The sequence below is a fragment of the Lipophrys pholis genome (genome assembly GCF_963383615.2).
Source record: "Lipophrys pholis genome assembly, chromosome: 9".
NCBI lineage: Eukaryota > Metazoa > Chordata > Actinopteri > Blenniiformes > Blenniidae > Lipophrys > Lipophrys pholis.
In genome coordinates this window covers 1,036,659-1,059,748 of record NC_137639.1, presented here as the reverse complement: position 1 = coordinate 1,059,748, position 23,090 = coordinate 1,036,659, and the positions used below count along the sequence as shown (strand labels likewise).

Sequence of the window (23,090 nt, the reverse complement as noted above, 5' to 3'; positions counted from 1 at the left end):
TGGAAGAAGGAAAAGAAACAATGAATGTTTGCTCAACAGTAAGATGAGAATGAGTTGCAGCTCTGCAGGAATCCAGAGTCATCGTGAAACAGCAGAGAGCTGCAGCCTCCCTGCCAGGCTGGGATGACTCATCCCCAGCAAACTGTACAGGAAGCTCTCTCCACTACATTCTGCTGCTGCTGCATGCGTCCTCCAGTCTGTCTGAAGGAAGGCTGCACCGGGATGCAGCAAAAGCTCTCCGTGGATGACAAATATGTCAGCTCCTTCATTTTCATCATTATTTCCTCCGATTTGTGTTCCAGTAGATTACACAAAACACAGAAACACAAATCTCTACTAAGATAAAACTGGGAATCCAAAATCCCTCCAGCGTCTTTCAAAGTGGTGCTATAATAAGACAAATTTCATCTTTTTCTTTCGTCCCCACCAGAGCTGCACAATACATCACTGATTTATGATCTTATTATTCACATGAGCTACAAACTGCAAAAGACTGAGCTTTAACTGTCATACATTATGCTTCTATGAATGGAGCATTCATGTTCTGCACCTTCATTATTGTGAATATGAAAGGAAATTCACAACAATTATGACATCAACTAATTCAAATAAACGATTGACGGGCATCTTTATCTGAAAAGCAGAACAAATACAGAAATAAAAGGGCAAAAACACCAACTGCTTCTTCTGATGGGAAAAAGAAAAACGGGTCCAACCCCAGCTCAAGAGACAGAGCAGAGTTGTCTGGAAGAACAAGTCTCAAAGCAAAATGACATTGACATTGTATACCTATCACATGTATTTCTCACAAACTATATTGTTGATAATAGTTCCATTAAGTTCATGATTTCATATTTTCAAATGTGTTTTGCTTTCGTCTTTCCAGGCAAGACGTTTTTAAAGACACTTTGTTTTGATGGAAGACAGTCGGACTGTCACAACATGTCAGAGTTGTTTAAAAAACCTCTGACTGAAAGTTTTTAAAAGTTTAATCTGAAAAGATTAAAGCAAAACCCATCGTTTTCTTTGGTCCCGGATCCTGTGAGGAGGGAAGAAGAGGTTTGGCTTCACAGGAACGTTTCAGGAAGATGGAGCTCGCAGCCTTTCTGACATCTGTGGGCTCCATGGACCCGCCATGGCTTCCATCCAGTGGTAAAACGTTTTAGTTGGTTTCAGAAAATAGTTAGTAAAAGTGATTTCTGAACTCATAAACTCAAAGTTGCCTCCTCATCAACTTCCCTACAAGTCAGAATGTCGGGAAATAAACAAGACACAATAACAAGCAGGAGACAAGAAGGGAAGCCGACAGTCATCAGACAAACCGGCAGGAGAACAGTGGATATGGAATGGAAGGGAAATAAACCGACTCATTAAGGAAAGAAAGATCACGTCCATCACATTTAGAATAACTCAGTTGATTCTTTAATTCCTCTCGATGAAAACTTTGTACGACTCCAAAGTCTTACAACTCTGATCTGATTGGCCGATGGAAAATGGAAAACTAACTGGAAACTTTACTTTGGAGTGTGAAAACGAGTTCAAGTTCCCAAAGTTCCTGAAGGAGTGAATATACTGTAAGCACGTCAATGAGCACCCGATAGCTTTCATCTGTGCTGAAATAAGAAACGCTGATGTCAATGAAATGATGAGTAAACCTAAATGGAGTGGAAGTATTCCTTAAGTTTCACATTCATACGTCAGGGTTCACATTCACTTTCTGGAGTTATTTTGAGATTCTGCCTGTCTTCTGTTTCAGGCTGGTTGCTGTTCCCTCGTCAGGTCTGATTGCTGTCCCCTGCCCTGATGTGTTTCACCTGAGTGTGTGATGATCTTCACCTGAGGACTTTGTGTTTTGCTTCTCCTGGATTTGCTTGTGTGTCTTGTTTGCTGTTGGTTGTGTTCCGGCCATTTCTGCGTTCCTTGTGCTCCAGGATTCTTTCAGTTTGCATTTTGTCTCAACGGCATAGCTTTGTGGGTTGCTGGTTCAACGTCCCCTTTCCCCTATGCTTCTAATAAAGCAGGCTCCTGTGACTTAATGTGGCCCGATGAGCCCCTTCCCAATCAGCGACCCGTGACTATATACCTACATAAATATATATGTATTGCTCAAAACGGTAAGGCAGTGGTTCCTCACTGGTGAGATGTACCGTCTTGTGACGGCACCAGAGAACACAGGGAGCCTGGGGTGTTGCTGCTCTGAAGTTGTCAAAATGTAGTAAACTTTCTAGAATCCAGAACAGGGTTTTATTTTGAAGGCCTCTCTTTTTTGACGTTGGTGAGCGTCTTCCAGAGTTTGACTGCACTGTTTTGGAAGGGGTCCACTGATGTACGGATTCATGAACAATACCCATCATCCGAAAAGCCATTAAACAGTTCCCGACGTCTCAGTTCAAACTTTTCAAAGTGCACTGCTATTTTCTTCCTCAATCTTTGCTGCTTGAAATTTTAATGACATCTGTTTGCCTGAAAGTCTTTTGATGGAGGTGCATGAGGAAATGACTGAGCCGAGCGAGTCGTACGCACCGGACCGAGTGAGGAGGCTCTATCCCCGTCTGGCTCACTACCTCAAACCTTCCTCCTCCTCCAATCAATCCTCCCCTCTCATTGCTCGTACGCTCTGTGCTGGCAAAGCTCTGCGTGATGCAAAAAGTTCTCCCGAACAAACTGCAGGCCAGAAGCTTTAAAACTTCACACACCATCAACCCGAGTTCTTCACAGTCCTGACTCCACCAGCACCACATCGCTGCCCCCTGCAACTAATCTGCTTCTTGGAGGGCATCCCAGGGATCTTTATTCCTTATCCACAGTCCTTAACCCACTCCTCCTGCAGCGCCTGCATCAGCACATCCTGCACACTGTAAAATGGGATTTATGAATCATGGCTTTATTGATCTGCTCCCTGGTCGTCCAATCGGTGTCGCTGCACTGCACTCCCACTGCTTATCAGCATACTCACCAACAGTACAGTCCTGGCTGAGATAAGGAGCCGGTCTTCAGTCCCGACCCACTAAGTCACCTTGGTCACTGCAGTGTTGTGGCTGCAGGCCCAAGAGGAACCCCAAGGTCACATCAAAACAAGAACAAAGTAAAGAGGAGTCAACACTGTGAATATCTTTACATTTAATGTTCCATGTTCTGCTTTCTGTTCTGTATATTTTAACCTTTTACATCGTCACTTAAAACTAACCACAGAGCGCTGAACTATTCGTGCTACTATACTCATCAGGTATTGCTATTAAAGTACTCGAGTTTTAATAGGCTTGTTTTGTGACGTTACATTTGGTTCTTGAAGGGCATTCCCAAAGGAGGTCAAGGTGTTTCTCACGATAGAGTGTGATCAAAGACGACCCAGGTCCCGTTTCCATGAAGTCACAAGTCTGCCTTGTTGACGATTCAAGCTGAGGAAAAACGGCTTTAAATACTGGATGTGATTCTGAGGACTGACTGACAGCAATCTCTCTCTCTCTCTCTCTCTCTCCCTCTCCCTCTCCCCCCTCTCCCTCTCCCTCTCCCTCTCCCTCTCCCTCTCTCTCTCTCCCCCTCTCCCTCTCCCTCCCTCTCTCTCTCTCTCTCTCTTCTCTCTCTTCTCCTCTCTCTCTCTCTCTCATCTCTCTCTCTCTCTTCTCTCTCTCTCTCTCTCTCTCTCTCTCTCTCTCTCCTCTCTCTCTCTCTCTCTCTCTCTCTCTCTCTCTCCTCTCTCTCTCCCTCTCTCTCTCTCCCTCTCTCTCTCTCTCTCTCTGTCTCTCTCCCTCTCTCTCTCCCTCTCTCTCTCCCTCTCTCTCTCTCCCTCTCCCTCTCTCTCTCTCTCTCTTTCACCAGACTCTTGCTCTTATTGCTCCATCAGTGATGCACTCTATTTTCTTTTCCAGAGTTTCCACGGGTCGTTTGAGTCAGTTACGCATGCTCACTCTCACATGGACGCAAACGCCATGTCAGTTACGGATATCCGGTATTCTTTTCAAAGTACAAGCTCGGTTGGGAGAAGATTGTTTTGAAAATACGTTGTTTTGACTTTTATTTTGAAGTTGTGTAGGTCGAGTATGAAGTGCTTATTCAGTTGAGGATCTGGTGTCGGAGCGTGGGAGGGTGTGCACCCCGTCTCGGACGGTTTTTTTCACACCTCTCGAAAACCGGAGTGCAAAAAAAAAGAAAAAAAAGAAACCGGAGCGCTGATTTCCACACTTTCGATTGTCCAAAACATCCAATGACCAGCTGATGTCAAGACTCCTAAATGATTGTTAAACAGGGTTTCTTGTGATCTGACTCGAGGCGAAGTAATCCCCCGAAGGATTGGACATATTCATCACAACCTCACAACTGTTGTTTTACCTGAAACCAGTCCAAAACCAGAAACACAACCCAAACTCCGATCATTAGTCTGACAGAAAGTGAGGGTTTATGTCAGGATGGATATTTTACTAACTGAATTTGAACATCAGGGATAAACGAGATGTTTGTTGTTCCCTCGAATCCAATTCGAAAGCTGTAGCTGCTTGTGAACTGAACTCAGATGATCAGTCGAACCTTGACTCCCTTAACCTCCTTAGACAAGAAGATGAGACTTAGTTATTTATACCCTGAAACTCAGAAAGCTGAGTTTAGATCTGATCTGATCAGACAGTCCGGTAGAGATCGCTCTATTGATCACAGAGCTGTGGCTCCTGCACTGTAACACAGGACGGTGTAAAGAAACTAACAAACAGGAAGCGGAATAAGAATGGAGGGTGGAGGGTGGGGGGCGGGGGTGTGGGGGGAGGCTGAACAGGCCCACGATGAGCAGGGTAAAAATAAATCTGCTTTCAGCTGGGGTGTAAGTAAAGTCAATGATGAGAGGCTGTCCAGCATCAGTGTCTGGTCCCTCAGTTGGTATCGGCTTCACTCAAACAGGAAGCATCACAGACCTGAATATCTCAGTCAGGTGGGACAAATACTTCCAACACCTCAAAACTGAACACAAATACCATCATTGTCGTCAAACTGAACTGCATAAAGTTTGAATTCAGAGAAGGAGGGACATGAGGTGGTTTCAGGATCAGTGTCAGCTTTCACATTTCTATTATCAGCCTTGTTTGTTGGTGCATACACATCAGTGCTGGTAGCTTTTGCTTCAGTGGGGTTGACTTTTGCATACCCGTTTCTGGCTTTCGCACCAGTCTTGTTAACTTTTACGTTATTCGATTTTGGATGAATGTTGTTGGCTTTTGTTTACATGTCTGGATTTTGGCTACATGCGATTGGTCTTTACATCACCGCTGTTGGATTTAGGATCAGTAATGTTGGATTTAGGATCAGTAATGTTGGATTTTGGATCAGTAATGTTGGATTTAGGATCAGTAATGTTGGATTTTGGATCAGTAATGTTGGATTTAGGATCAGTAATGTTGGATTTTGGATCAGTAATGTTGGATTTAGGATCAGTAATGTTGGATTTAGGATCAGTAATGTTGGATTTAGGATTAGTAATGTTGGATTTTGCCTACATGTCATTGGTCTTTACATCACTGCTGTTGGCTTTTACATTTGTTTTGTTATCTTTTTAATATAGTCTTTTGAAGCAGTAGGCCTCTGAAGCAGTGGTTCGACCTCATTGTTTTCTCTACAAACTCATCCTGCCATGTTGGCTCCTCCAAATTTGGCCAAAGTACCAAACAAATGTACCAAGGCTAGTCCTTTCAGGAGAAGCTTGATCCTTCATTTATCCCTGCACACAGGAAGAGAATGACGTTGGTGTCAAATTACAAACAGATTTCACTCATTGTATCTTCACCGAAAACGATTGAAATAATCACATTCATCCATTCACATACACACTAAGACACACAGGGCCATGCAAGGTACTCCACCAATGTTGCCAACAACAGGAGGTTGTCTTGTCCAAGGACACTTTAACACTCGGTGCTGACTGGAAGACTGCATGAAGGCCCAGCATGTCCAAAACAAGGATGTTGTTTCTCTGTAAATAAAGAAATCCTCCTTGAGTAGAGGTAAAGGTGATGGAAGGAAAAAAACATGAGCTGGGTAATAAACTCAATTTCACTTGTGGTGCAAACATTCAACATGACTAAAGAAGGCAATTACTTTGAAAAACCTTGTACAGGGCGAGTATTCCGTAGTGGGTCTTATTGTGATGAAATGTTGGCCGTTCTTTAACACAGACAGAAGAACTTTTCCAAAATAAATCTGTTGACTCAAAAGTGGTTTCGACTGTTTCCATGCTGGAGTCAAAGCGTCAGAAAAGGTTTCCCCAGGAGGTGGCGCTGTTACTCATCTGCCATCTCAGCAAGGTGTCAAGGCCAGGGTTAAAAACATAACTGGCTAACTGGCCTGCTTACGGCTGCTTATGCTTGACATGTGGATGGAGCACGGCAGGACGGTGTTGCCACAACACCCTGCTCACATCACCTGCACCACAACTACCACACTACAAACAATCCCCCTCACTTCCTCTTTTAACGTTACATGCTCTACAGTGGCATTCCAGGGGAATGCATGAATCACATTCCAACAATGTTTGAGAAGATGAGTTAGAGCTGGAGGACTGAATCAACGGCGACATCAACAACCTGAGAGAAGGATGTTCCGCCTGACACGCCTGGCTGCAGAGGCCAGGCCCTCCTGGACTGTCTGGTGACAACAGTTCTGAAGATCCACGTTTGAAGCGACGTTCACACTCAGCCATAGTGCTGCTCCATGGTTTGTACCACAGATGAACTAAACCTTGGGTCAGGTTCAGATGTGGAGAAAAGTCAGGGTGGAGGACAGCTCCATGTAGGTGAGATTACTGGGGAGGGATTCTACCAGGCAACCTCCATGTTGCTCAGCTGGACTCAATGATGACTAGGACGTGTTGAGATCCAGAGCTGCTGATGTCAATCAGGTTTTGTGTTTGGCCTGCTGATGGCGCTATGGAGCGGAGTGTTTTCACACATCAATCTGACTTTATACCAACCAAACTAAAGTAAAGCAGTGCATCCATCCGTCTTAGTTTGGCTTGGAAAAGATATTTCAGTTGTTCTATTAGAACTTGAACTAGAACATGAAAACTCCCCACAGGAACCAGGATAGATGTACCAGAGCTGGTATTACTTCAGTATATCGAGAACAAAAAGCAGGCTATCAGCACTATAGAGCATGAACTCATATATCATGCTCTCATAGGTTCCCACATTAAAACATTTTACCAAACAATATTCAATAATATCATAGAATTGTCCATAAACGGACTTATTTTTTGTGCTGTCAAAAATAATGCGTTAATTGAATTAATTGATTTGAAACGTCGAACTCGTAAAAAACATTTTATGTAATTAACGCAGTTTGTTTACTTTTGTTTTTTTTTGTTTTTTTACCGGAACAGCTTCTGGATGAAAATAAAATATAGATTAATTTCTCCTCTTTCTCGCTTTCCCTGGCTGTCCTGTGTGTGTGTGTGTGTGTGTGTGTGTGTGTGTGTGTGTGTGTGTGTGTGTGTGTGTGTGTGTGTGTGTGTGTGCGTGCGTGTGTGTGTGTGTGCGTGTGTGTGTGTATATTACAGTATATCATGGGCACTTGTTCATGTAATAAGTTTACCACTTTGTTTCTAGAACTATTACATCCTCAGAGCGGTGGAGCTGCACCCTAACAGAACCCAGACTGATGTTAGATGTTTATTCATTTATTTTTGTTTTTATTATTTTGCTGATCTTGGAGAGAAACAGTTTCACAAAAGCTAAAAGGACATTAGAAAAATTGTATTTTAATTTAAATATAGTCTCTGTGTATTGAGTCGACATTAATTCTGTGGTTTTCTCTGAATATATATATATATATATATATATATATATATATATATATATATATATATATATATATATATATATATATATATATATATATATATATATCCATGACAAGCTTCAGTCTTCAGTAGAAAAACAAATTGATTAATCGCAATTAATTACAGAAAATTGTGCAATTAATTGGTAAATTATTTTTAATCGATTGACAGCACTACTTATTATACGTCACAAAAAGACAATTAACTGACTGAACTTCTTCCAACTCTATCAAAATGATCAACAAGAAGAAAAGCTCAGTTATGTGGTCCAGACCAGTGAAATGATAAATCACCAAATCCTTCCTTTGTTTTATTGAAAACAAATAAATCACTTTTTACAAAACCTGAAAAAGTTGAGATTTCTAAATAAAATAAATGTAATTTTAACATTGTGCTGTTGTTGTAACATGAGTAATTTCTTAAAAGGTTTTATCTGTTCTGATTTCTGTGCTTTTCTCAACTATGTGAGAAATCTTCTCCAACTCCAGAACTGGACAATGTGCAGGCAGCAAAATACATTAAATACATGAATAAAACCGTGCAACACAACCAAGTCTGCCTAACTTAGAGCTCCTGTTTTAACTGTTTTAACTCAATGCTCGCTCTCACTTAATAGACGTTTGAAAGTGAGCAGCTGTTTTTGGGGTTTTTTCCCTTCAGAATCTGATCATTAAAGCAGGAACAGAAATGGAAGGTAAAGACGTCCAGCAGACTAAAACAAAGGCACTAAGCAGCAGAGATTAAGAAAGCAGGTTAAGAAGTGCCTGGATTATCTGCTCAAGGCAGATTTCAACTAACCTGGACCGACTCGGCGACCAACAGCCTGCAGCTCGTCAAGCCAACCATCACCTGATCATCTCTGTACTCTAGCAAACACCCAGGTCCTCCTCTGGATCCTCACCAGCTCCAGTCTGGATTCAACTCCCAGCAGGAAGGTGAAGAACCACAACTCCATCGACACACAAACAGGGAACATTCAGTAGATAACGAAACATTAGGGTTACTGAACAAACCTTGGCCACAGATTCTGACCCAAGCTTGGCAAAAAAACCGGATTATTGTTAAGTAATGACAGTAACAGTCAGTATATTTAGTGAACTCTGATCCCAGCTCGCCAGCCAACATTGAAAAACAATAGATTGCTAAGCTCGTATTGTACGTTTATACCCTCTTTACATCTCCTTTCCATATTGTCTACACCCTGTTTATACCCTGTTTACATCTTGTTTACATCTCATTTACACCTTGTTTATACATTGTTTACACCCTGTTTACATCTCATTTACACCTTGTTTATACATTGTTTACACCCTGTTTATACCCTGTTTATACTCATTTACACCTTGTTTATACATTGTTTACACCCTGTTTATACCCTGTTTACATCTCGTATATGCCTTGTTTATACCATTTACATCTCGTTTACATCTCGTTTACATCTCGTTTACACCCTGTTTATACCCTCTTTACATCTCGTTTACACCCTATTCATACCCTCTTTGCATATTGTTTACAACCTGTTTATATCTCGTTTATACCCCATTTACACCCTGCATATACCCTGTTTACATCTCGTTTACACTCTGTTCATACCATGTTTACATCTCGTTTACATATCGTCTACACCCTGTTTATACCCTGTTTACATCTAGTTTACACCCTATTTACATCTCGTTTACACCATTTAGCGACTGTTAACACCCTGTTCATACCCTGTTTACATCTCGTTTACATATAGTTTACACCCCGTTTATACAATGATTACATCTTGTTTACACCCTGTTTACATCTCATTTACACCCGGTGTACACCCTGTTTACATCTCGTTTACACCCAGTTTTAACCCTGTTTACATCTCGTTTACACTCTGTTCATACCGTTTACATCTCGTTTACATATCGTCTACACCCTGTTTATACCCTGTTTACACCCTGTATATACCCTGTTTACATCTCGTTTACATATAGTTTACACCCCGTTTATACAATGTTTACATCTTGTTTACACCCTGTCTACATCTCATTTACACCCTGTTTACATCTAGTTTACACCCTGTTTACATCTTTTTTACACCCTGTTTACATCGTGTTTACATCTCGTTTACACACTGTTTAAATCTTGTTTACATCCTGTTTACATCTAGTTCACACCCTATTTACACCCTGTTTACATCTTGTTTACATCCTGTTTATACCCTGTTTACATCCTGTTTAAATCTTGTTTACACCCTGTTTACATCTTGTTTACACCCTGTTTATACCATGGTTTCACCCTGTTTACACCACATATACATCTCATTTACAACCTGGTTACACCGTTTACACTCCATTTACACCCCATTTATGTCTCGTTTACACCCTGGTTACACCCTGGTTACACCCTGGTTACACCCTGGTTACACCATTTACACCCCATTTATGTCTCGTTTACACCCTGGTTACACCCTGGTTACACCCTGGTTACACCCTGGTTACACCATTTACACCCCATTTATGTCTCGTTTACACCCTGGTTACACCCTGGTTACACCATTTACACCCCATTTATGTCTCGTTTACACCCTGGTTACACCCTGGTTACACCCTGGTTACACCCTGGTTACACCATTTACACCCCATTTATGTCTCGTTTACACCCTGGTTACACCCTGGTTACAGCCTGGTTACATAATTTAGACACCATTTACACCCCATTTATGTCTCGTTTACACCCTGGTTACACCCTGGTTACAGCCTGGTTACATAATTTAGACTCCATTTATGCCACATATACATTTCGTTTACACCCTGGGTACACTGTTTACACTCTATTTACGCCTCGTTTACATCCTGTTTACACCCTTTTTACACTCTATTTACGTCTCGTTTACGCAGCATTTTTGCTTTTTGTTCTGAAAAGTTTTGCATTTACACAGAAATGTTTTTGGAGCAGGGGTGCCCAAACTCGGTCCTGCATGTTCTAGCTCCTCCCAGTTGCAGCACACCTGATTGCAATGAGGGGCTCGTTATTGAGCTTTTTCACAACCTTGGTGATGACATCATCATTAGATTCAGGTATGCTGAAACAGGGAGAGAACTAAAACCTGCAGGACAGCGGCCCTCCAGGACCGGAGCTGGACACCCCTGCTCTGGAGGAAACATTGTTCTGATTGACTCTACTGAGCATGTGCAGAGGAACTAGTTTCTACAGCCCTCATGTGCAGAAGCTGCATTTCAGAAAAAATGTTTTTTTCAGTTTCCATGGAGACGGAGTCAGAGCATTTTCAAAAAGTTCCACCTTGGAAGCTATTTTCAAAAATGTGAGTTTTCAGTGGCTCCAAGCAGATTTGTCACATTAACGACACCCAAAAGCTGCCAAATGTTTTTGATTTCACTTGAAATCATTCAGCCGGAGGTTAGCATTCACGAACGGTTCGGTCAAGAGAGGAAAGATCACAAAAGTCACATTGAACTTTAAACTTTGCAAACATCAATCCCAGATAGATCCTCAGCATTAGGAAAGAAAGATTCCAAAGTTCATAGATGTTATACGACCAAACTTTAGCTTTAATTAGTGAAACTGAGCGTTCCGTCCAGCTCAGTAGGTAGAGCATGAGACTCTCAGTCTTTAGGTAGAGGGTTCATGTCCCCCGTCCAGCTCAGTAGGTAGAGCATGAGACTCTCAGTCTTTAGGTAGAGGGTTCATGTCCCCCGTCCAGCTCAGTAGGTAGAGCATGAGACTCTCAGTCTTTAGGTAGAGGGTTCATGTCCCCCGTCCAGCTCAGTAGGTAGAGCATGAGACTCTCAGTCTTTAGGTAGAGGGTTCATGTCCCCCGTCCAGCTCAGTAGGTAGAGCATGAGACTCTCAGTCTTTAGGTAGAGGGTTCATGTCCCCCGGCCAGCTCAGTAGGTAGAGCATGAGACTCTCAGTCTCAAGGTAGAGGGTTCATGTCCCCCATCCAGCTCAGTAGGTAGAGCATGAGACTCTCAGTCTCAAGGTAGAGGGTTCATGTCCCCCAGCCAGCTCAGTAGGTAGAGCATGAGACTCTCAGTCTCAAGGTAGAGGGTTCATGTCCCCCGTCCAGCTCAGTCGGTAGAGCATGAGACTCTCAGTCTCAAGGTAGAGGGTTCATGTCCCCCGTCCAGCTCAGCTGGTAGAGCATGAGACTCTCAGTCTCTAGGTAGAGGGTTCATGTCCCCCGGCCAGCTCAGTAGGTAGAACATGAGACCGATGGATGGATGGATGGATGGATGGATGGATGGATGGATGGATGGATGGATGGATGGATGGACGGATGGATGGATGGATGGACGGATGGACGGATGGATGAACGGATGGATGGATAGTGAAACTGATCGCAGTCTGCTCCCAAAAGAACCATGCAGCTAACATTCATTAGATTGTTGGTTACGACTAAACATTAACCCAAGATGGCTCCCAACCAACTTTATAAAATTAGATTACTAACGTTTGAAACGTCCGAAGAAGTAAGACGGGAGGTAAGACCAGACTATAGTTTGGTCTGGTGAGTATTGACCAACGTTAAGTCAATGGGATAAATGGGTTCAGGAGACAGAATAATGGAAAGACAAGGTTTGTTGCGAGGTTGATCAGGTGGTTGCAGGTTGTGAGTTTCAGTTCGAAAGAAACACTAGAACACGTGAATGTCGTGATTCTGTACTTTGAACAAGCTGCTGTTGATTCATGTGAGCAGCCATTACAGAGTCGTTAAGGTAATTATTAAGCTTTGTATCTGTGTGTGTGTGTGTGTGTGTGTGTGTGTGTGTGTGTGTGTGTGTGTGTGTGTGTGTGTGTGTGTGTGTGTGTGTGTGTGTGTGTGTGTGTGTGTGTGTGTGTGTGTTCACGCACACATTCACACACCACAGAGGAGCTCAGTCTGTCCACTGGGAGCAGTAAGAGTTACGTGTCTTGCTCCGAGGCACTTCAACAATTGAACGGTGGAGAGACAAGCCACTCTACCAACTGAGCCGAAGCCATAAATACAAATTTGACCTCATTTTGATGGAACGGTTTGGTTGAGATGTCTCCTGGTTTAAACCCACCAGGCTGCATTAGTAAGTTCAGGGGCTGCATTAGTAAGTTCAGGGGCTGCATTAGTAAGTTCATGTGCTGCATTAGTAAGTTCATGTGCTGCATTAGTAAGTTCAGGGACTACATTAGTAAGTTCAGGGGCTACATTAGTAAGTTCATGTGCTGCATTAGTAAGTTCAGGGGCTACATTAGTAAGTTCAGGGGCTACATTAGTAAGTTCAGGGGCTACATTAGTAAGTTCAGGGACTACATTAGTAAGTTCAGGGGCTACATTAGTAAGTTCATGTGCTGCATTAGTAAGTTCAGGGGCTACATTAGTAAGTTCAGGGGCTACATTAGTAAGTTCAGGGGCTACATTAGTAAGTTCATGTGCTGCATTAGTAAGTTCAGGGGCTACATTAGTAAGTTCAGGGGCTACATTAGTAAGTTCAGGGGCTACATTAGTAAGTTCAGAGGCTACATTAGTAAGTTCAGGGGCTACATTAGTAAGTTCAGCTGCTACATTAGTAAGTTCATGTGCTGCATTAGTAAGTTCATGTGCTGCATTAGTAAGTTCATGTGCTACATTAGTAAGTTCAGGGGCTACATTAGTAAGTTCAGGGGCTACATTAGTAAGTTCATGTGCTACATTAGTAAGTTCATGTGCTACATTAGTAAGTTCAGAGGCTACATTAGTAAGTTCATGTGCTACATTAGTAAGTTCAGGGGCTGCATTAGTAAGTTCAGGTGCTACATTAGTAAGTTCAGGGGCTACATTAGTAAGTTCAGCTGCTACATTAGTAAGTTCAGGGGCTACATTAGTAAGTTCATGTGCTACATTAGTAAGTTCAGGGACTACATTAGTAAGTTCAGGGGCTACATTAGTAAGTTCATGTGCTGCATTAGTAAGTTCAGGGGCTACATTAGTAAGTTCAGGGGCTGCATTAGTAAGTTCAGGGGCTACATTAGTAAGTTCAGGGGCTACATTAGTAAGTTCAGGGGCTACATTAGTAAGTTCAGGGGCTGCATTAGTAAGTTCAGAGGCTACATTAGTAAGTTCAGGGGCTACATTAGTAAGTTCAGAGGCTACATTAGTAAGTTCAGGGGCTACATTAGTAAGTTCAGACGCTACATTAGTAAGTTCAGGGGCTACATTAGTAAGTTCAGGGGCTACATTAGTAAGTTCAGAGGCTACATTAGTAAGTTCATGTGCTGCATTAGTAAGTTCAGGGGCTACATTAGTAAGTTCATGTGCTACATTAGTAAGTTCAGGGGCTACATTAGTAAGTTCATGTGCTGCATTAGTAAGTTCAGGGGCTGCATTAGTAAGTTCAGGGGCTACATTAGTAAGTTCATGTGCTACATTAGTAAGTTCAGGGGCTACATTAGTAAGTTCAGGGGCTACATTAGTAAGTTCATGTGCTACATTAGTAAGTTCAGGGGCTACATTAGTAAGTTCATGTGCTGCATTAGTAAGTTCAGGGGCTACATTAGTAAGTTCATGTGCTGCATTAGTAAGTTCAGGGGCTACATTAGTAAGTTCAGGGGCTACATTAGTAAGTTCATGTGCTACATTAGTAAGTTCAGGGGCTACATTAGTAAGTTCATGTGCTGCATTAGTAAGTTCAGGGGCTACATTAGTAAGTTCATGTGCTACATTAGTAAGTTCAGGGACTACATTAGTAAGTTCAGGGGCTACATTAGTAAGTTCATGTGCTGCATTAGTAAGTTCAGGGGCTACATTAGTAAGTTCATGTGCTACATTAGTAAGTTCAGGGACTACATTAGTAAGTTCAGGGGCTACATTAGTAAGTTCATGTGCTGCATTAGTAAGTTCAGGGGCTACATTAGTAAGTTCATGTGCTACATTAGTAAGTTCAGGGGCTACATTAGTAAGTTCAGGGGCTACATTAGTAAGTTCATGTGCTGCATTAGTAAGTTCAGGGGCTGCATTAGTAAGTTCATGTGCTGCATTAGTAAGTTCAGAGGCTGCATTAGTAAGTTCAGGGGCTGCATTAGTAAGTTCAGGGGCTACATTAGTAAGTTCAGGGGCTACATTAGTAAGTTCAGGGGCTACATTAGTAAGTTCAGAGGCTACATTAGTAAGTTCAGGGGCTACATTAGTAAGTTCAGGGGCTACATTAGTAAGTTCAGGGGCTACATTAGTAAGTTCAGAGGCTACATTAGTAAGTTCAGGGGCTGCATTAGTAAGTTCAGGTGCTACATTAGTAAGTTCAGGGGCTACATTAGTAAGTTCAGGGGCTGCATTAGTAAGTTCATGTGCTGCATTAGTAAGTTCAGGGGCTACATTAGTAAGTTCAGGGGCTACATTAGTAAGTTCAGGGGCTACATTAGTAAGTTCAGAGGCTACATTAGTAAGTTCAGGGGCTACATTAGTAAGTTCAGAGGCTACATTAGTAAGTTCAGGGGCTACATTAGTAAGTTCAGAGGCTACATTAGTAAGTTCAGGGGCTACATTAGTAAGTTCAGGGGCTACATTAGTAAGTTCAGGTGCTACATTAGTAAGTTCAGGTGCTACATTAGTAAGTTCAGGGGCTACATTAGTAAGTTCAGAGGCTACATTAGTAAGTTCAGGGGCTACATTAGTAAGTTCAGGGGCTACATTAGTAAGTTCAGAGGCTACATTAGTAAGTTCAGGGGCTACATTAGTAAGTTCAGGTGCTACATTAGTAAGTTCAGGTGCTACATTAGTAAGTTCAGGGGCTACATTAGTAAGTTCAGAGGCTACATTAGTAAGTTCAGGGGCTACATTAGTAAGTTCAGGTGCTACATTAGTAAGTTCAGGGGCTACATTAGTAAGTTCAGAGGCTACATTAGTAAGTTCAGGGGCTACATTAGTAAGTTCAGGTGCTACATTAGTAAGTTCAGGGGCTACATTAGTAAGTTCAGGGGCTACATTAGTAAGTTCAGGGGCTACATTAGTAAGTTCAGAGGCTACATTAGTAAGTTCAGGGGCTACATTAGTAAGTTCAGGTGCTACATTAGTAAGTTCAGGGGCTACATTAGTAAGTTCAGGGGCTACATTAGTAAGTTCAGGGGCTACATTAGTAAGTTCAGGGGCTACATTAGTAAGTTCAGGGGCTACATTAGTAAGTTCAGGGGCTACATTAGTAAGTTCAGAGGCTACATTAGTAAGTTCAGGGGCTACATTAGTAAGTTCAGGGGCTACATTAGTAAGTTCAGAGGCTACATTAGTAAGTTCAGGGGCTACATTAGTAAGTTCAGGGGCTACATTAGTAAGTTCAGAGGCTACATTAGTAAGTTCAGAGGCTACATTAGTAAGTTCAGGGGCTACATTAGTAAGTTCAGGGGCTACATTAGTAAGTTCAGAGGCTACATTAGTAAGTTCAGGGGCTACATTAGTAAGTTCAGAGGCTACATTAGTAAGTTCAGGGGCTACATTAGTAAGTTCAGGGGCTACATTAGTAAGTTCAGAGGCTACATTAGTAAGTTCAGGGGCTACATTAGTAAGTTCAGGGGCTACATTAGTAAGTTCAGAGGCTACATTAGTAAGTTCAGAGGCTACATTAGTAAGTTCAGGGGCTACATTAGTAAGTTCAGGGGCTACATTAGTAAGTTCAGAGGCTACATTAGTAAGTTCATGTGCTACATTAGTAAGTTCAGGGGCTACATTAGTAAGTTCATGTGCTGCATTAGTAAGTTCAGGGGCTACATTAGTAAGTTCATGTGCTACATTAGTAAGTTCAGGGACTACATTAGTAAGTTCAGGGGCTACATTAGTAAGTTCATGTGCTGCATTAGTAAGTTCAGGGGCTACATTAGTAAGTTCAGGGGCTGCATTAGTAAGTTCAGAGGCTACATTAGTAAGTTCAGGGGCTGCATTAGTAAGTTCAGGGGCTACATTAGTAAGTTCAGGGGCTACATTAGTAAGTTCAGAGGCTACATTAGTAAGTTCAGGGGCTACATTAGTAAGTTCAGGGGCTACATTAGTAAGTTCAGAGGCTACATTAGTAAGTTCAGGGGCTGCATTAGTAAGTTCAGGTGCTACATTAGTAAGTTCAGGGGCTGCATTAGTAAGTTCAGGGGCTACATTAGTAAGTTCATGTGCTGCATTAGTAAGTTCAGGGGCTACATTAGTAAGTTCAGGGGCTACATTAGTAAGTTCAGAGGCTACATTAGTAAGTTCAGGGGCTACATTAGTAAGTTCAGAGGCTACATTAGTAAGTTCAGGGGCTACATTAGTAAGTTCAGAGGCTACATTAGTAAGTTCAGGGGCTACATTAGTAAGTTCAGGTGCTACATTAGTAAGTTCAGGGGCTACATTAGTAAGTTCAGGGGCTACATTAGTAAGTTCAGGGGCTACATTAGTAAGTTCAGAGGCTACATTAGTAAGTTCAGGGGCTACATTAGTAAGTTCAGGTGCTACATTAGTAAGTTCAGGGGCTACATTAGTAAGTTCAGGGGCTACATTAGTAAGTTCAGGGGCTACATTAGTAAGTTCAGAGGCTACATTAGTAAGTTCAGGGGCTACATTAGTAAGTTCAGGGGCTACATTAGTAAGTTCAGAGGCTACATTAGTAAGTTCAGGGGCTACATTAGTAAGTTCAGGGGCTACATTAGTAAGTTCAGAGGCTACATTAGTAAGTTCAGGGGCTACATTAGTAAGTTCAGGTGCTACATTAGTAAGTTCAGAGGCTACATTAGTAAGTTCATGTGCTGCATTAGTAAGTTCAGAGGCTACATTAGTAAGTTCATGTGCTGCATTAGTAAGTTCAGGGGCTACATTAGTAAGTTCAGAGGCTACATTAGTAAGTTCAGGGGCTACATTAGTAAGTTCAGGGGCTACATTAGTAAGTTCAGGGCTCTGAGAGGGTGTTCTTATCGAACACTGGCTCAGTGTTTCAGATTATCTTCAGAATCAGTCGTCTTCCTGCTGCTACTTCAGAATGATTTCATTTTTAGAAGCGTTAGAAGGTTTACCAAGGCACTGCTCAAACTGCTCAAACATTCTGACAGATTTGGATATTATTAAGTATTTTCAGCGTGAATCTCTTAAACAACTTAAATTCTGCACAAAACTATCAAATATTTAACAATTTGTTACATTTTAATCTTTTACTGACTTTGATTAATTTTCTTTTCAAAGGAAAATTTAAAATAAACACTATTTTGATCAAATGTGTTTTTAAATGAGTCTTAAGTCAAAAGTCGTAGCCCTTTGAAGTGATGTGTACTTTGTTCCTGATGGCTTGGGAGAATGGCAGTTCTTTTCAATAGTGTTCTATTGTTCTGTTCGGCTAGCTCAGTTGGTAGAGCATGAGACTCACAATCTCAGGGTAGAGGGTTAGTGCCGGGCGCCACCTTCCCGTGGGCTCTCCACCTTCCCGTGGGCTCTCCACCTTCCCGTGGGCTCTCCACCTTCCCGTGGGCTCTCCACCTTCCCGTGGGCTCTCCACCTTCCTGTGGGCTCTCCACCTGCAGGAAGGTTCTTAAATGGTGCGATGTGATCTGGGTGACGGTGCTCAGACTGACACCCCCGCGACCCGGAAACGGAGAAGAGGGAGAAGATGGATGAATGTTCTGTTTTATAAATTTGAAGTTAAATCTAAAAAAGTTTGTTAAGACTTTGTTAAAACGGGCAAAATGTCCCCAAATGGACAAAACCACACATTGTTGTCTTTTATTCCTCTTCAAGGTACATTTAACAGTCTTGTACCTCAACTACTGTTTCTGCTCGCCACTAGGCTAGTTTGACATTATTTTCCCAGAGACTTTGTAATCCCATCCAGTCTGACAAGATATACTACCACCCGGGATTAACATACCAGGATATCTCTCTGTTACCTGGATTAAAATACCAGGATATCTCTCTGTTACCTGGATTAACATACCAGGATATCTCTCTGTTACCTGGATTAACATACCAGGATATCTCTCTTACCTAGAATAACATACCAGGATATCTCTCTGTTACCTGGAATAACATACCAGGATATCTCTGTTACCTAGATTAACATACCAGGATATCTCTGTCACCTGGATTAACACCCCAGGATATCGCTATGTTATCTAGATTAACATACCAGGACATCTCTGTTACCTAGATTAACATACCAGGATATCTCTGTTACCTAGATTAACATACCATGATATCTCTGTTACCTGGATTAACATACCGGGATATCTCTGTTACCTAGATTAACATACCTAGACATCTCTGTTACCTGGATTAACTAACCCAGACATTCTGGATCCTCATCAGCATTAACAGGAAGCAGGTTATCACCTCACTAGTTCAACCAGAGTTTCCCTCCAGGATCAGAGCGTTCACATGAAAGGGGCGGAGCTTGCAGCGTGTGACCAATCACAGAGGGAGAAACCCTGCAGAGCAGCTGACTCTACCATAGAGGAGCAGTTAATCTCTGAGATTATGAAGAATTCCAACCCATCCAGCAGCTCAAAGCAACACTGCTGCTGCAGCCAGAACCAGAACCTTCCTGACTTGTTAATGCTGACTTGGTGAGATTAGAGCAGATTAATTCATGGGACAATAGAACCGGAGTCACTTTCACTTTATTCCAGCAGAACGGTTCCAGGCAGAGCTTCCTCACTGCTCTGCTTTTACTTTACATTTTACCTCCACTGGTTCTGAGGCGGAGGTTCTGAGGAGGAGGTTCTGAGGAGGAGGTTCTGAGGAGGAGGTTCCTCCGTGTGAGTGTGTTTCCTGTTGGAATATTAATTCATCACTGTGACGACAGGAGAAGTTCTGCTTCCATTAATTCATGGTTCTGCAGTTCTGTCAGCGTCAGCATTATTATTAAGATCATTATTCCAGATCAACCCTCGTGGAGCGAAACAGAATTGGAACAAGTCAAGAACCAGAACCAGAACCAGAACAAGGACAAGGACAAGAACAAGAACAAGAACAAGAACAAGAACAAGAACCAGAATAAGAACAAGAACCAGAACTAGTCAAGAACCAGAACAAGAACAAGAACCAGAACAAGAACCAGAACAAAAACCAGAACAAGAACAAGAACAAGAACAAAAACCAGAACAAGAACAAGAACAAAAACCAGAACCAGAACCAGAACCAGAACAAGAACCAGAATAAGAACCAGAACAAGAACCAGAACCTCCTTCAAAGCTCAGTGACCAGGATTTATTGGGTTCTGTCAAAAAGATTGTTCTAGATACGTTCTCCTCTCCTGTCCGCTGCAGCTCAGGGGGGAGCATGTGCAGTAACAGGCTCCGTTTCCTCCGACAGACTCTGCAGGGTGGAATCAGGACGGTGATAGAAAAGTTCCACCGAGGGAGCCGAGATATAAAAGTCGTGGGTGCAGTGGATCAGAACACCGCTGTCGTGTAAACGGACCGCACAGTGGAGAACGTTTGCAGATACACTCGGTTTCGTTGTCGTGTAAACAGGGTCTGAGTTATCAGAGGGATTTATCCTGGTTTGAAGAGAACGAGCATCGCGTGTGTGTGTGTGTGTGTGTGTGTGTGTGTGTGTGTGTGTGTGTGTGTGTGTGTGTGTGTGTGTGTGTGTGTGTGTGTGTGTGTGTGTGTGTGTGTGTGTGTGTGTGTGTTTCAGGACTAAAACTAAGACCCGCGCCAACTGGAGGACCAACATGAAAACACTTCCAACTTCTTCACTGAAGATAACCAGAGAAAGAATAGAAAGGCCTCCATCACAGATGATCACCAACCATCACAAGACTTCGTTCATCTTCTTCATCCAACACCACCATGACTGCAGATGTTCTCTACACGGAGAACGAGACTCTGTTGCTGATTCAATCTTTTTATTTCATGACCACCTTATATCAGCCGACAGCAGATTCATCAGGATTCATTCAAATGTGAAGCGATCAAAGCTCAGAGACTGAAGCACAGGATTCCAACCTGGATCTAAACCGTCCTGTTTGTCAAGGCTTCTTTCTACATTTCTGATCTTTTATTTTCTATCATAGAAACAAAGCTGCTGATTTCTGTAGGCTGGTTTCATTGAAGCCACAAGGTGGAGGCAGCATCATGATGTGGGGCTGCTTTGGACTGAAGAATGGCGCTTATCACATCTTATCACAGAAGACCCTTATAAATGTGTGAATTACAGATGTTCTTATAATTCTGTAATTCATCTTTTGACAAATCAAAATCTTAATCAAAACTAATTTGCTCTCTGAATTTAAAGGTTTAAAAAAAAAAAACAGTCAGAATTTGGAAAAATTAGGTCATTTTATATTGTTGCTGAAATATATTGCGTTCTGTTCTTTTTCTCCTCTTTAACTATGAAACACTAGGAGTGTTCCTTATTTATAGAGCATGAGGCTATACACACCTTTAACAAGACCATGTGTCAGCTTCATTTTAAACAATACTAGGGGGATGTTTTTAGGTCGCAACGGGTCCAAGTGAAGCACAGTAGTATTTCGTTTCTCTTACATTTAAGAAAATGTAGTAACTATGCTTTAAAATGCACTGGTGAAACGTTGTTTGATATCTGTGCTCTCAGTGTGGTCAGACTGTTCATACTCCCAGGATGAGAGGACATCAGGAGACACGTCAGACACAGAGCCACACCTGATATGAAGGTGGACTTTCAGTGATTCTGATTAAAATTCTGATTTCATTTAGCCAAAGACTTTGTTTTAGATTCTTCTGAACGTTTATTTCCTGATGTGGAGCAGACAGTTGCCCTCATAATTTCCCCCTCAAGCATTATTCCCATCAGTCCCCCATTATTGCCCCCATCAGTTCCCCCCCAGCATTGCTCCATCTCCCCCCATTATTGCCCCCATCAGTTCCCCCCCAGCATTGCTCCATCTCCCCCCATTATTGCCCCCATCAGTTCCCCCCCAGCATTGCTCCATCTCCCCCCATTATTAACCCCATCAGTTCCCCCCATTATTGCCCCTATCAGTTCCCCCCCAGCATTGCTCCATCTACCCCCATTATTAACCCCATCAGTTCCCCCCATTAGTGCCCCCATCAGTACCCCCAGCCCTCTTTGCCCCCCTGGCGCCGGCACCTGCTGGAGCCCCAAACCTGAGCGTTACCTCCGAACAGATGAGGCGAGAGGTGTGCTGGTAGAGATCCGATCATGAGCCGGGGTTCCTGCCCTCCCTCCGCCGCCGCCGCAGCGGCCGCCTCCTCCGGGCTGCTGCCTCCGGAGTCCGGGGAGCTGTACGCCCCGCCGCTGTTCGGGATGTTGATCCCGGGCTGGGGTCTCGTCCCGGAGCCCCCTGCAGTCCTGGCCCCGGCTCCAGAGCTGCCGGCGGCTCCGGAGCCCCGGGAGCCTCCGGACGCCCCGTAGCCGTGGTACCGCACGCCTCCACCGGCGGGAGTCCTGCCGTTGCTGCTGGCCGTGCTGGAGGGCAGGTCCGAGCCGGAGTAGGCTCTGGTCCGCCCGTTAGCAGCGGGATTAGCGGGGGGGCTGCTCTGCTTTGCCCCCATGTTGACCTCCGCTGAGAGGGAATATTACCGCGGCTCCGGGAGAGCCTCTGCGGGACAGTGCGCCAGATTTCCGGCCGCGGCAGACGGAGTCACCGGGACAGACGTCCTGGAAGAGACGGGGAGCAACTCACTCTGCGCCGGATCAGGGCGAAGTTCAACCGGCAGTCTGCGACCGGGAGCTGGACAGGAAAACTTTCTGGACCGTCAGCATCGTATTCCGTCTGCGGCAGTCGGTGCGGGTTCGCGGGGCTCTGCTCCGGTGGTCCCGCCGCTGGCTCCCCGCTCAGCGCCCGCTCCGCCACGGCCCCGGCACGGTGCTCCGGAGCGGGGAGCCGCTCTCCGCTCGCCGCCTCCCCGCCTCGCCGCACATCGCCCGGGGAAGTGATGGAGGAGAAAGTCCCGCACTGAGCTGATGAGTCGATCCGAGCCGACGCTGCTGCGCAGGAGCGCGGCCGAGCTGTCGAGCTGTCCGGCGGTCAGCGGCACTTCCTCCGCCGAGCGGAGCGTCACAATTAAGCCGCAGCGGCGGCTCGCTCTGACGCCTCCTCCCGGAGACTTTAATCCAATAATCCCGCACATAATCTCACATATGTGGAGATTATGATATTTATTCTCTCTCAAAGCGATTTAAAGAGTTAATTTAGCTCCCTTTGGAGGATCTCTTTATTCCATGACAGCCATCAGCCCCAACACGCTTTTAAGAAAAAAATAAATATAAATGATATATCTTTTATTTATTCTCCAGATTCAAGGTCACAACTGTGAAGAGATTGGTTTGGTGGTTTGCTGGATTGGAGCCTTCTGTATTCCGGTTTTGGCCAGAGAG

The 23,090-nt window shown here is 43.5% G+C and overlaps 1 protein-coding gene across 1 annotated transcript in view; it reads right to left on the bottom strand.

Annotated features, from left to right (window-relative positions):
• znrf2b (zinc and ring finger 2b) overlaps positions 1–22,783 on the bottom strand; it is a 36,684-nt gene extending 13,901 nt beyond the window's left edge. The window contains exon 1 of the mRNA XM_080472215.1: positions 21,868–22,783. Within this exon, the coding sequence (XP_080328341.1) occupies positions 21,868–22,264 (397 nt within the window). The 5' untranslated portion in view covers positions 22,265–22,783. The remainder of the gene's footprint in view (positions 1–21,867) is intronic.
• Positions 22,784–23,090: the final 307 nt, after the last annotated feature.